The sequence below is a fragment of the Cricetulus griseus genome, chromosome 2 (genome assembly GCF_003668045.3).
Source record: "Cricetulus griseus strain 17A/GY chromosome 2, alternate assembly CriGri-PICRH-1.0, whole genome shotgun sequence".
Classification (NCBI taxonomy): Eukaryota; Metazoa; Chordata; class Mammalia; order Rodentia; family Cricetidae; genus Cricetulus; species Cricetulus griseus.
The window spans coordinates 160,043,861-160,056,546 of NC_048595.1; the positions used below are offsets into that span (position 1 = coordinate 160,043,861).

The window sequence follows — 12,686 nt, forward strand, 5'->3', positions numbered from 1 at the left end:
GTAACGCCATCTATAGACCCAGGTTGTCTGCCCCTGCCCCTGCCCTGCCCTGCCCCTGCCCCTGCCCTGCCCCCACCCCTACCCCTGCACTGGGATTAAAGGAGTGCACCACCGCCAATTCAAGATTCTTTTTCTTTCCTTTTTTTTTTTTTTTTTTTTTTTTTTTTCCTCCCTTTTGCTTTGTTTTCTGTTTTTCCCAGACAGGGTTTCTCTTCAGTCCTTGCTGTCTGGGAACTCGGTTTGTAGATCAGGCTGCCCTCAGGTTTGCCCCTGTCTCCCGAATGCTGGGATTAAAGGCCCTTGCCACAGTACCTACCTGGTTTACTGGATTAATTCTTAAAGGAGGACACAAAGCCTACCATCAGAGGGGCATCATCAGTGACCTCCAAGGCTCCTGATCCCCGTCCAGCTACCTGGCTGTGTAAGCAGTATACTCTCAATGCTGTGTTTAAAAAGCATGGAGGACCAGCAGGACTGTGCAGCAGGGAAAACATCCATAGTATTCCATGGGTTGTTGGAGAGAACCAGCTCCCAAAAGTTGTCCTGTGATCTCTCAAGCATGTACTGTGGTACCCCCACGCCCTCCCCCCAATAACAACAGTAAAGGGTCTTTTTTAAAGCATGTAGGTGCTTAGAAAGTCAATAGAAGTGGCTCTGGAACCCTGGTGTTCACTTTTCTGTAGAAGTGCTCTTCCATTAAGGTTAGACAATATTATGAAGATGTTTACAGTAGCTGTTTTAGGGAATTTATAATTATACACATTCATAGAATAGTGTAAAAAGAACATTTTGGAGGTCCTAATACTATTTTTCATTACTGATTTTTTTCTGCACTAGACACTTGTTAAAGATACATATATGCCATAAGTTATTCTCCACATTCCTTTATTATATCCCTTTTAGTTTCTCCATGTGACCTCTTCGACTTCCCAGTATTGTTTCAACACATCATGTCTCCTTCCTGTGTGTGCCCTTTGACACACACACTAGAGGGAGCTTGACTTTATCTGTTTTATAGCTATTTACTTCAGCATCGATAATGAACATGCTTCTGGTTTTCTTCCAGCTGTTCTTTTTGGATAGCATTTCCCATCTGTGGTCATTGATGAGGTTTCAGTTTTCAGTGGCCCTCCTTGCCTCTATTCTACTCTCCTCCTATGGCTGTGCTGAGAAGGAGTCCACATTAAACCAGCTGCTGAGTTTCCACTGTTTATGCTACATAAGCAGTGAGACTGTCCCCCTCCTACAAGGAACACATTGACATGGTTTTCCTTGTTTTTGATGATTCTGTTTTTTTTTTTTCTTAACAGTTTTTATTAAACATTTTTATTTTTAATGGGCAAGAGGTAGTTATGTGTGTCTATGGGTTGTTCTGCTTGGAGTGTGAAATGTCCCCCACAGGTTCATGTGCTTAGACATTTGGTATGCAGTTGGTAATGCTGTTTTGAGGCTTTGGAACCTTTGGGAGGTGGGGCCCACATGGAGGAAGTAGGTTGCTGAAAATGGGGTACATTTTAGAGATTTTGGCTTGACCTGCTTGTCTTCTCTAGCTCCCACTTCCTCTCAGCCCAGTGCAGTAGCCTTCTCTTGCCCTGCAGCCATGGCCTGCAGGGGCTCAAGTGCCATGACTCCCTGGCCAGGGTGACCTGTACTTCCTCAAACCATGTAGTTATTTGGTCACAGCACTAGGAAAAGAAATTACTATTAGTTACAATATGTCAGTTTGGTATTTGTGATATGGGGTGATAAAACCAGGCTACTTAATTAACTTGTCATTTCATATACTTAAAGTGTAAAGTATATGTTCATTATATTATGATTCTGTGTATGTGTGTAGTCAAAGGATAATTTCTAGGAGTCAGTTCTTTTCCTTACACACTGTCTCGGGGAAGAGTCTTGTTTTTACGTGCTGTGTACAGTGGGCTGGCTAACCAGTGAGTTTCTGGGCAGTTCTTCGTTGTCTGTCTCCTATCATGGTGTAGAAATGGTGGGGTATAGATATGCGTCACTACTCCACACTTCTTTCCGTGGGTTCTGGAGATTGAACTCAAGTTATTAAGTTTGCATAGCAAGCTCTCTTACCTGCTAAGCCATCTTCCTGGCCCACATTGTTTTTAGTAATACATATCATTTTATGTGATGGGGCATTACCATCCTATCAAATACTTTGATCAACATTTTCCTGTTTCCCATGAATTTCCTTTGCTTCTAATAATAATCATATAGCTGATTTGTAGATTCCATATAATGTAAGACCTTGCAGGGTCATCTAACGTCACCAAGGCTTGTGGTAGTGACAGTCTGGTCAGTGCTGGCCGAGGCTGCATATTCAGGAACTGTAATAGTATGCTGTATGCTGTATGGTGGTTTGAATGATAGTGGCCCCCAGGCTGATAGGTTAGAATGCTTGGTCCTCAGTGAATGGAATTGTTTGGGAAGCGTTAGGAGGTGTGACCTTGTTGGAAGAGGTGTGGCATTTTGGAGGAGGTATGTCACTGGGGGTGGGCTTTCAAAAGCCTATACCAGGTTCAGTCTGTCTCTGTCTCTGTCTCTCTCCATGTGCTCTTGGTCAGGGCTCCAGTGCCATGCCTGCCTGCTGCCCTGCTGCACACCGTGATGTTCATGGACTAACTTTCTGAAACTAAATAAGCCCCTAATTAAATGCTTTATTTTATAAATTGTCTTGGTCATGGTGTCTCCCCACAGCAATATGATTTTCTAAAGACATATACATGTTCACAACAGCTGCTGTTGGCAGACTGGTTGATAGCCCTTTGGCTCAGGCAGCTAGGACTTTTCCAATAGCTACTAATTAGGGAGTTAGATTGTTCCTTGCCCTAGGGTTTCTACTTCTTTGCAGAAAAAGTGAGTACCAGAAGGAGTACTTTTAGTAAGAACTTCGGTAACTTAATATTGACATGGATAGTGTTTTTAGTGTTCCAGGGAGAGGTGGTTGCCCTTCACCTATTGGACTCTTAAGTGGTAAATTTATTCCGAATGTCGTTGGAGTTAAGCTTAGTGCTTGTGTCCTCACAGCCCTAAGAGGCCAGGGTAATCTAATCATCACAATAATCCAAGTAAATTCAAGTTAATAGTGAGAAGTAGGGAAAGAGGGTTTGTTCAGTATGGCTACATTAGGGAGAAGGACATTGGTTTGAGATCCAGTGACTTCCCCTAGTATGTCTTCCTGCCCTAACATGAGGGTAAGGTTCAAACATCATAGTTAAGCAATGTGGTGTATTTGATACCACCTTCCCACCCTGCTCCAGTGCAGGGATCATGGACTTGGTTTGATACATATTTCTTCTCTCATGATGATCAGGACCACCTGAGCCACTAGGAAAAAAAGGGATTCCAAGCCACTGGGGATTTACCTGAAGGACATTTGCATGAGGCAAGAGGGCTGTCCTTGAGCTTTTTGTTTTTTTTCTTCTAATTTTTTTAAATTGAGCTATACTTTTTTTTTACCCCACTCCTTTTCCCTACTCCCCTGACCCTTCCCACCCTGCCTCCTGCCCCTCATGCTCCCAATTTCTTCAGGAGATCTTGTCTTTTTTCCATGTGTGTCTCTCTTAGGGTCCTCTTTGTTACCTAGCTTCTTGGGTTGTGGTCTGTAGGCTGGTTATCCTTTGCTTTATGTCTAATCTCTATGACTGAGTACATTTATATTTATCTTTTGGGGTCTGAGTTACCTCGGGATTTTTTTTTTTTTAAATTCTGTTTGCCTTCGAATTTCAAGATTCCATTGTTTTTTATTTTTCTGCTGAGTAGTACTCCATCTTATAAATGTACCACATTTTCTCTATACATTCTTCATTGAGGGGCATCTAGGTTGTTTTCAGGTTCTGGCTATTACAAATAGTGCTGCTATGAACATAGTTGAACACATGTCCTTGTATGAATGTGCATCTTTTGGGTCTATGCCTAAGATTGGATTTGCTGGATCTTGTGGTTGTGGTAGACTTGACTCCCTAGCTTCTTGAGTAACTTGGTTTGTGGGCCTTTACCATAAGGCCTGGTTCTAATTTGATGCATAGGTTTTGGTATGTTGATTTTTCAGTTTCATTTTTTGAATTTATTTTAAAAATTCTTGAGTTTTTTTACTGAGGGTTGTTAGGGAACATTTAATGTTTCATTTTCAAGCACCTGTGACTTTTACAGAATTTGTCTTCTGAGTTTGCTTTTACTTTATTATGCTCCAAAACATACTTGGTATGATTCCTGATCCTCCTGAGTGCTGGCATTACAGTCGTGAATCAATAAGCTGAGCTGTTTGCTCTCTTTTGGTTACCATCTGCCTGGAGTATTTTTCCAGCCTTTCATTCCTGGTTATGTATGTTCTTAAGACTAAAATGAGTGATGGATTTACATGAGATGAAGGAAAAATGAATGTTGGCATACCTTCTACTAATGCATTAGGGTTTCTAATACAGGTGATTTGGGGCCACAACAGGGATGCCAGATGCAGGTACAGTGTTGATAGCTGGGCAGAGTCATGGCTTATATCTTGAATGGGCTGGACCATAGTAGTATTAGATTTTATCAGGCTGTTTGGCAATTGCTTATTTCTGGAGTTCTCCACTTACTATTTCAGCCTGTGCTTGATGATGGGTAACAATTAATCATGGAGAAAGAAAATACCTACAACAGATGAGGGAAGATCACTGTACGGCCATTTCCTGGGCTTCCTTGTTACCTTTTGTTCACATCTGATCTCCTACTAGAACATAAAGGAAGAATCCTAGTGTTATTCTTTTGCTTAACTTAGAAATTTGAGAGATGGACATGGACTATAGAGAGCAAGTTTATTATATTATTATTATTACATTATAATAATGTAATAGGAGAAAGAAGGTCCATAAATTTGGTGAGACCATGTAAAAGGGTCTATGCAAAAAAAAAAAAAAAAAAAAAAAGGAAAGAAAGAAAGAAAACAAAAGGCGGAGAGGAAATCTCTGGTCTACAGGGGAAGATTATTAAGGCTCTAGAAAGTGCGAGCTGTAGGTGATTTCTCAAAAGTCTTATTCTTGTGATTGAGTACCCCAGCCCACATGTATGCCTTCAAGGAAGCGGTGTTCAGTTCCACTTTGGGTCCAGGTTTCATTTGGTGCTCATCCAGACTCCTTTGAAGTGCAACACTTCATCCTTTAATGTATGATTTCTCTCTTAAAGGTGAACATAGTGATAGCCTTCCTTCCTTCCTCATTGGCTTATTGTGATGTTTAGTAATAAAACGTTATGAAATGTATCTGCCAGTAAATAGTGGTAGTTATACTCACCTCTATCTCTGCAAGAGATGGGCTGGAGATGGCTCAGCAGGCCCAGCAGATAACAGTACTGGCTGCTCTGGCTGAGAATCCTAGGGGTTTGGATTCCATGGAGGCTCACAGCCATCTCTAACCCAAGGTCCAGGCCCGTGTGTGTGTGTGTGTGTGTGTGTTGTGTGTGTGGTGTGTTTGTGTGTGTGTGTGTGTGTGTGTGTGTGTTGGAGTATTAACTTAAGATGTGTTACATTTGTGCTGTGAAACATTTGTTTAATGATGCAGAGATGTGTTGCATTCTTTTATGTTGCATTTGTTTAACTCTGTGAAGCTGTGTTACTTTGCCTGTCTAAAACACCTAATATTGGCCTAATAAAGAGCTGAATGGTCAATAGCTAGGCAGGAGAGAGAGGATAGGCAGGGCTGCTAGGTAGAGAGAGTAAATACAAGAAGAATGAGAAGAGGAAGGAGTGAGAAAGGAGGAGAGGAGGACACTAAGGGCCAGCCAGCCAGCCAGCCAGAAGAAAGGTATAAAGAAGTGAAAAACGGTAAAAAGGCCCAGAGATGAAAGGTAGATGGGGTAATTTAAGAAAAGTTGGCTAGAAATAAGCCAATCTAAGTAAGGTTCAGCATTCATAAGTAAGAGTAAGTCTCTGTGTACATATTTGGGAGGTGGCTGGTGGGCCCCCAAAGAGAAAATAATACTAAAAAATACCACATAAATAAAATTAAAAAAAAATAAAAATAAAACACTGCTGGAGACTTACTTTGGCAGGCTTCAGGTCTCAAAGAGGTGTGTGCTGAAGGTGTGTGTGGCGGGGGGGGGTGGGGGGTGGACACTGTTTGAGGGAGAATCAGGATAGCTGCAAGCAGCATTTAATTAAAAAAAACTACACATTTTATGCTTATGTACATAGGATTAACTGGGAAACAAGGGGCATGTGAGCTTGGCTGTGACTTAGATCAGGGGTTGAGGAAGTTAGCATTGACCTTCACAAGGGGCACCAGTCATGTTAATGAAGGGCCACAAGTTCCTCTTGCTAGAGATAAGAATGATTGCTTTATCAAGCAGGAACTTTCCTCAAGCCCCCCAGGGAATGGAGAGTCTTATCCAAATGCCTGGCCTTGGGAAAAGGATTTCTGGGGAGTGGACATTACACTACATACAGTTTCTTAGTCTTACTGTGTGGGCCTGTTCCCCTCATAAGGTGCCCAAAAGGGAAGGTCCTGATGTCCTAATCTTTTCCCATTGTACTTTACCTTTCTGATTTCTCCCTATGGCCTCTGGCTTTGAATCTGAATTGGGATCTGAATTGTAGACATTTCATCCTTGGGATCAGGTGTATCTAGTAAATCACTAACATTCCTCTTCTTGCTGTAATTCGGGGGTTGTGATGGAATTCCTGGTTCCATGTGGTGGCGGTGGTTTGTTTTTGTTTTTTGTTTTTTTTTTTTCCCCAAAGAATTATTTGTTTAGAGAGAATACCGTTGTACACATTTTATCCTTTACCAAAGCACATACAAAATTCTCCAAAGGGAAAGGCATTAATACTGAGAATCATTAAAATTGAAAGTAAAAAGGTGCTGGAGAAGTGTGGTCTGCAATGTTGAAATGCTAGAACTTGACAAGCAGCAATGTTTACCATGTGGTCCATGACAAAACACATCTTATTTGTTAAAAAAAAAAAAAAAAAGTGTGAGCTGTGTAATAAAGACGTTTGTTTGGTTAAGATCATTTTGAACAGGGTAGATTTCATGATAAATTAAGAAGGTTGCTTCCTCTTAAGCCTTGGGACTAATATTAGGAAGTCATTTTTTCTTCTAGTAAATTGTAGCCTTTAAGTCAAGACACTTGTTAAATGTGTATTTGTAATCCAAACTACTCTTGTAAACTTGTTTGGTTAGTGCCACATTAGATACCAATAGAGACTGCTTCCCTGTCTAACATAGTCACTTAAATTTCTGTTTTGAGAAGTGATTCATTTGAGTACAAGATGAAAAAGTTAACTGATGTACTTGCAGATTATGTCACTTAAAACGTAAAACAAACCTGGGGACTGGAGAGGTGGCTCAATGATTAAGAGCATTTTCTACTCCTCAGAGGATCGGAGTTTTGTTCCCAGCACCCATGTCATGGCTCACAACTGCCTGTAACTCCAGCTGCAAGGTACCTGATGTCCTCTTGTGGCCTTCCCAGGGAATTGAGTATCTTAGGTAGGGTTTCTATTGCAATGAAGAGACACCAAGACTACTGCAACTTTTATAAAGGAAACTTCATAGGGGCTGGCTTACAGTTCAGAAGTTTACTCCATGGTGGCATGCAGGCAGACATGGTGCTAGAGAGGGCACTGCACTGAGAGTTCTACACCTGGATGGGCAGACAGTAGGGAGGGACATTATGCCGGGCTTGAGCGCCTGGAACCACAAAGCCCACTCCCAGTGACACACTTCCTCCAGCTAGGCCACACCCATTCCAACAAGACGGTGCCTCCCAATAGTTCCAGTCCCTGTGAGTCTTTGGGGTCATTTTCATTCAAATCACCACAGCATCTTTGAGTGGAAACCTGAGTGGATCTTGATAGGGAATTTTAATTTATCATACTGAGTATATTATGTAAGTTGTATACAGTCATGATGAAGGGCCCAGCTCCCCATTTCAGCAGCCATAACAGCCTAACACATGCTTGCCTGATGCTGCCTTGGTCACTAGGAGGTCAGATGCCTGCCTTGTGGCAAGGAACCAACCAGAAGTTAGCTGGTGATGCTATACTTTACGGCTCTGGGTGTGCTTTATGGACAAGTGCACAGTAATGACGTGTAGAGCATAGTAACCACCCTGGGAGGGCCTATGGGCCATAACAACCAGTTGGCCAATCAACACAGGGCAAGTCCTCCAAGCCTGGAGGCACACCAATCCTGAGCCTGTGCGTACCCCTAGATACCTCCTATGGTGCCCTATAAGATCTCAGTTCTGTGGCTTCTCAGAGTCTTTTCTCCGCCCTCCACCATGGTGGATGGATGAAAGGCCCGAGCTAACACTGCAATAAAACCTCATGCTGTTTTCATCAAGCTTTCGACTCCACCTTATGATTGGGGTTGCCGAGGTCCTGGGCAGAGATCCTGGGGGCCTGAGCCTCCAGGGGTCTTTCAGTGAGTATATTCAGTTCAGAGAAACTCGTGGGTCAGTTTCTGAATTGTGAATGCCAGGGAAAGAAAGAAATAGTGAAAAATTAAAAAAAAAAAAACTGTGTCCCCAAAGAAGTGATGGCAGCCAACCTCTGTAATATTGACCCCTGATCTTGTTAAAGTAGAAAAGCAATCTGGGTAGTGGGCGGGGTCATGTTAAATGGTGTCCTAATTGCTCCCTGGAGAGATGTTGAAGTATGTCATTCAGCTGTCACTTACTCAAACTCATTTGTATAGCAATGGATGGTCCATGTCCCACTTCCATCCACCGAACAAAAAAAAAGTACTGTGAGTTTACATCATCCTTTCCCACAGAGATTATGCTTTGTAGTGTGCTATTGCAATGAAGAGATGTTAATCTGCTGTTAACTTCCAGAAGTCTCATTCTGGAAACCTTTATATCTCAAGTGTCTAGACATGCCAGATGCAAATGAGCACCCCAAGAGTTTTTTAATATTTATTTTTATTTCTAAATGTGTATGTGTGCATGGTGTTCCAGTGCTAAACTATTAAACTTGTTAATAAAAGCTTGTAGTCGTAATACTTATTATTATAAAAGGTATCAAAGCAGTGATTGTGTTTATGCATGTGTCAAAACAGTGAATCTGTTGTTTTGTTTTGCTTTGCTTTTTTTTACTTTGAGAGGCCAGGATGGCCTTGAGCTTATGAACCTCCAGCCTTAGTTTTCTTAGTGCTGGAATTACAGAAATGCTTTGTCACAATGCCTACTTCCTTTCTATTTTTATGTTTATATTTAGTGCTTAGGATATGCATATATATATACATATGTAATATTGTAAAATATTTTTTTAAGTATTTAAGATGTATATCATGTAAAATTATTAGCTTCTAAGGTTAGGAGTTTTAAATCATTAAACTAGGATTACTCTTATTATAAATTTGGCTAAGTGATTTAGAGCCATGCTTTGAATCAGAAAGGCCTGGTACTAAAATGCAGTAGTCTCAGTCTCCACACCAGCACTGTTTGGTGTTGCAGCCACCTGGCAATTCCCTGGAACAGCTGCGGCAGGTAGCTAGCTGTTAAGCACATGATATCTAACTAAAGTTGACTAATTGAATTTTAAATTGCATGTAATTATATGATCAGTTAATCTCTGCACATATGATCATGGTCACCATATAGGACCAGTACTAGTTAATTTAAATTCCTAACCCCAGTTTTCTACCTTCCATGGTTGTTACAAGAATTAATTAAAATAGTCTATTTGAATCTTTTTTAACACTGTGGCTGGAACAGAATATATTCATGGAAAATGGTAGTAAAATATTGTGACACATTTTAATTTAAACTTATTTATTTTTACTCTTTTCCAGGTTTAATTATTTTTGGAAATCAAGTTCAATATTAAAAAGAGAAAGCACACATTATTGGAAGCCATTTCTACTAATTCCGATGCGTTTTAACTTATGATTTGATTTGAATACTGTCATGGGAGGAGCTGTGAGTGCTGGGGAAGATAATGATGACTTAATTGATAACCTTAAAGAAGCTCAGTACATCCGCACTGAGAGAGTAGAGCAAGCCTTCAGAGCCATTGACCGCGGGGATTACTATCTGGAAGGCTACAGAGACAATGCTTACAAAGACTTAGCCTGGAAGCACGGGAACATACACTTGTCAGCACCTTGCATTTATTCCGAAGTTATGGAAGCTTTGAAACTTCAACCAGGATTGTCTTTTCTTAACCTGGGAAGTGGAACCGGATATTTAAGTACAATGGTGGGCTTAATTTTAGGTAATTTTATTTTTGTAAATTTCTATTTATAAAGTGAGCTGAGTTTTCATGGCTTTTCATGACCTACAATGTTTGTAACTGCATCTAGTATGTCTGAATGTGTCTGTTTAAAGCAGTATAGTTTTTATTTAGGTGTAATAAAAACACACAGTTGTGATTTCCTTTTCCTAGCCCCAAGCCTAATGGTGGTCACTTTAGTTATAGTAGATACAGCAGTATGTCAGCACTTGAAATCAAGCAACTGAAGCTGGGTCTGTAGCTCAGTTGGTAGGATACATAACCTAGCATGCACAAAGCCCTGGTTTTGACTCAGTACTTCACATATCAGCATTGTGGTAGGGGAATCAGAAATCAAAGTTATCCTTAGTAACACACTACATAGTGAGTTTGAGGCCAACCTGGGAAACTTGAGACTCCCCTACCCCTTCCCCCCAAAAACAACTGGTAGGCAAGAAGCCCAGGTGTATTAGGACTATGCAAAGTGTTCTGTCTACTGATACATACTTTTTGACCATTTTATCAGAGTCCTATTTCAAATGAAAGGTAATTAATTGTCAGTCTTGGAGACAGGAGTGTGGGACTTAGATCAGATGGCCTTGTGGGCCAAAGCAAGAAACTGGGGAAAAATAACAGGAAAAGGCACATTGCAGCATATTTTGAGTCTGTTGTACCAGGCATTGATTCTGGTGTAGGTATAGAGCAGGGATCAAAAAGGACCAAGATTTTTGCCTTTGAAGAGCTTAGTGGGCACTCAAAATGAGTGCTAGAATTGTACAAGGCTCTGCAACTCAGTCAGTGTTCCCAAGAGTCATTTGAAAAACATGTTACTATTAATGCAGCAGTTGAGGTGTATGCCAAAGTTAGAGGGCTAAGACTTGTGTTAGAGTCATGCTACAGTAGTGGGGAGTAGTTGAAGGCTGCAGAGTATTGAATGGCACACATAGTCATGGTGACTCTGTCCACTGTGCTCAGGTAAACACAGTCACAGTTTGTCACTGTCAGGCATTTTCAAGCCTGAAATCTCTTTTTCCAGGCAGTGGCTTGTCCCATGCTTTCCTACTCGTGTGATTTAGTCATGGAACCTGTGATTTGTTTCATTTAAACAAGTGTGGTCTTTTCTACAACTGAATTAGTTTTTGAAACTCAGCTGGTAATGGTGTCAAATCACTTTCTTTTTTTAACCACAAAAGAGAAACTTAGATCCTTACATGGTTTGATGTTCTTTTCTGTACTCTGTTGGAAACAGTTTGTGTCTATTACTTCTGCTTAGTACAGGCTCATTGAGAAAAGGATCTCTAGGTTTTGAGACAGTTGATCTGTTTTTTTCCCCATGTTCTATCTTTCTGACACCTGCTAAAGGAATTAGTCCAATCAAAGGCAGTGTGAGGTGTGTTTCATTATTATCAGGCTGACCAGCCCCAGCCACCTGCAATAATTACCTTTTATGGCTATATGTACTACTAAGCAAACTTAACTATGTTATCTTGTTTTTTAATTCATGGCCAGGGCCAGTGTGGAGGAAAGAGACCCTTACAGTGCATTAGGTATTTTCCTCTTGGTGTCCAGCAAGCCATGGACCTGTAGTTTACTACATGGCCACAGCTACTAGATACTGCCTCAAGATGTATTTGTCATCCTGCATAATTAAAACCAAAGTACAATTGTGTTTCTTTTTATTAGAACTGTTCAATTGGTAAAAAGGGTAATACTTAAAAAGGAAGACAGAAAGAGCATGTGTGAAACAGTGCTTATAGCTAAGTGTTAATCCACACTACACCTCTATACTTTGATTTGTTTTCTATGTATTAAGTCAGGGAGGGCAAGCGCAAGAGTCACTTGGGTCTGGGGTGGTGCTTACACCACATAGCCTGTAATTCTCTGAGGCTGTGAGCTGTGTTTGGTCCTGCCCTGCAGAGCGGTCACACTTACAGAAGCCCTCTCCTCAGCTAGTGCTTACCATGGTTCTGTTACAGGGATCCAGGAAGAAGCTGGGAGAGGGCATCTTTGATTTGGTAATATGCAGTCAAGGGAAAAGATGCCCCTTGGGGAATTCTTGTCTCACTTCAGAAACTGGAGTATAGAGCATTCTTGTTTAGCAAGGGGAAGTTAGAGGGTTTTTGTTTGTTTTTTTCAGAATGTTTTTTACTATTGAAGTATACTTGAAGCAGTTACCCATAAATTTAATTTTGCCCCAGACTTGGAGAGTCGATAATATCATTTTCAATTTCAAATTCAAAATAAATTCTGTTCTGCTCACTTCTTGACTGTCTTCCCAGAGCTCAGGATTTGTACAAAGAACATCTCAGCATTGTCTTTGTTCCTGTATAATTACCTTGAAGATGGAGAGAAGAGAAAAAGAAGCCTCCCAAATCTTTTACCTTTTAAAATTGAATTAAATACCAAAGTATCACCATTACTGTTATTCTTATAACTGCTGATTCAGTTAGGGGTGGTTCCTCCCTATTCTGTTCCTTTTTGACTT

The 12,686-nt window shown here is 40.8% G+C and overlaps 1 protein-coding gene across 6 annotated transcripts in view; it reads left to right on the forward strand.

Annotated features, from left to right (window-relative positions):
* Window positions 1-12,686, forward strand: part of Pcmtd1 (protein-L-isoaspartate (D-aspartate) O-methyltransferase domain containing 1) — a 69,032-nt gene that overhangs the window by 19,004 nt on the left and 37,342 nt on the right. For 3 of the 6 annotated variants that reach the window (XM_035440037.1, XM_027398945.2, XM_027398944.2), the window contains one exon: window positions 9,783-10,204. In XM_035440037.1, the coding sequence (XP_035295928.1) occupies window positions 9,898-10,204 (307 nt within the window). In that variant the 5' untranslated portion in view covers window positions 9,783-9,897. Of the gene's footprint in view, window positions 1-9,782; window positions 10,205-12,686 lie in introns of those variants that run through there. The other 3 variants (XM_035440039.1, XM_027398947.2, XM_035440038.1) reach the window with 1 other exon arrangement.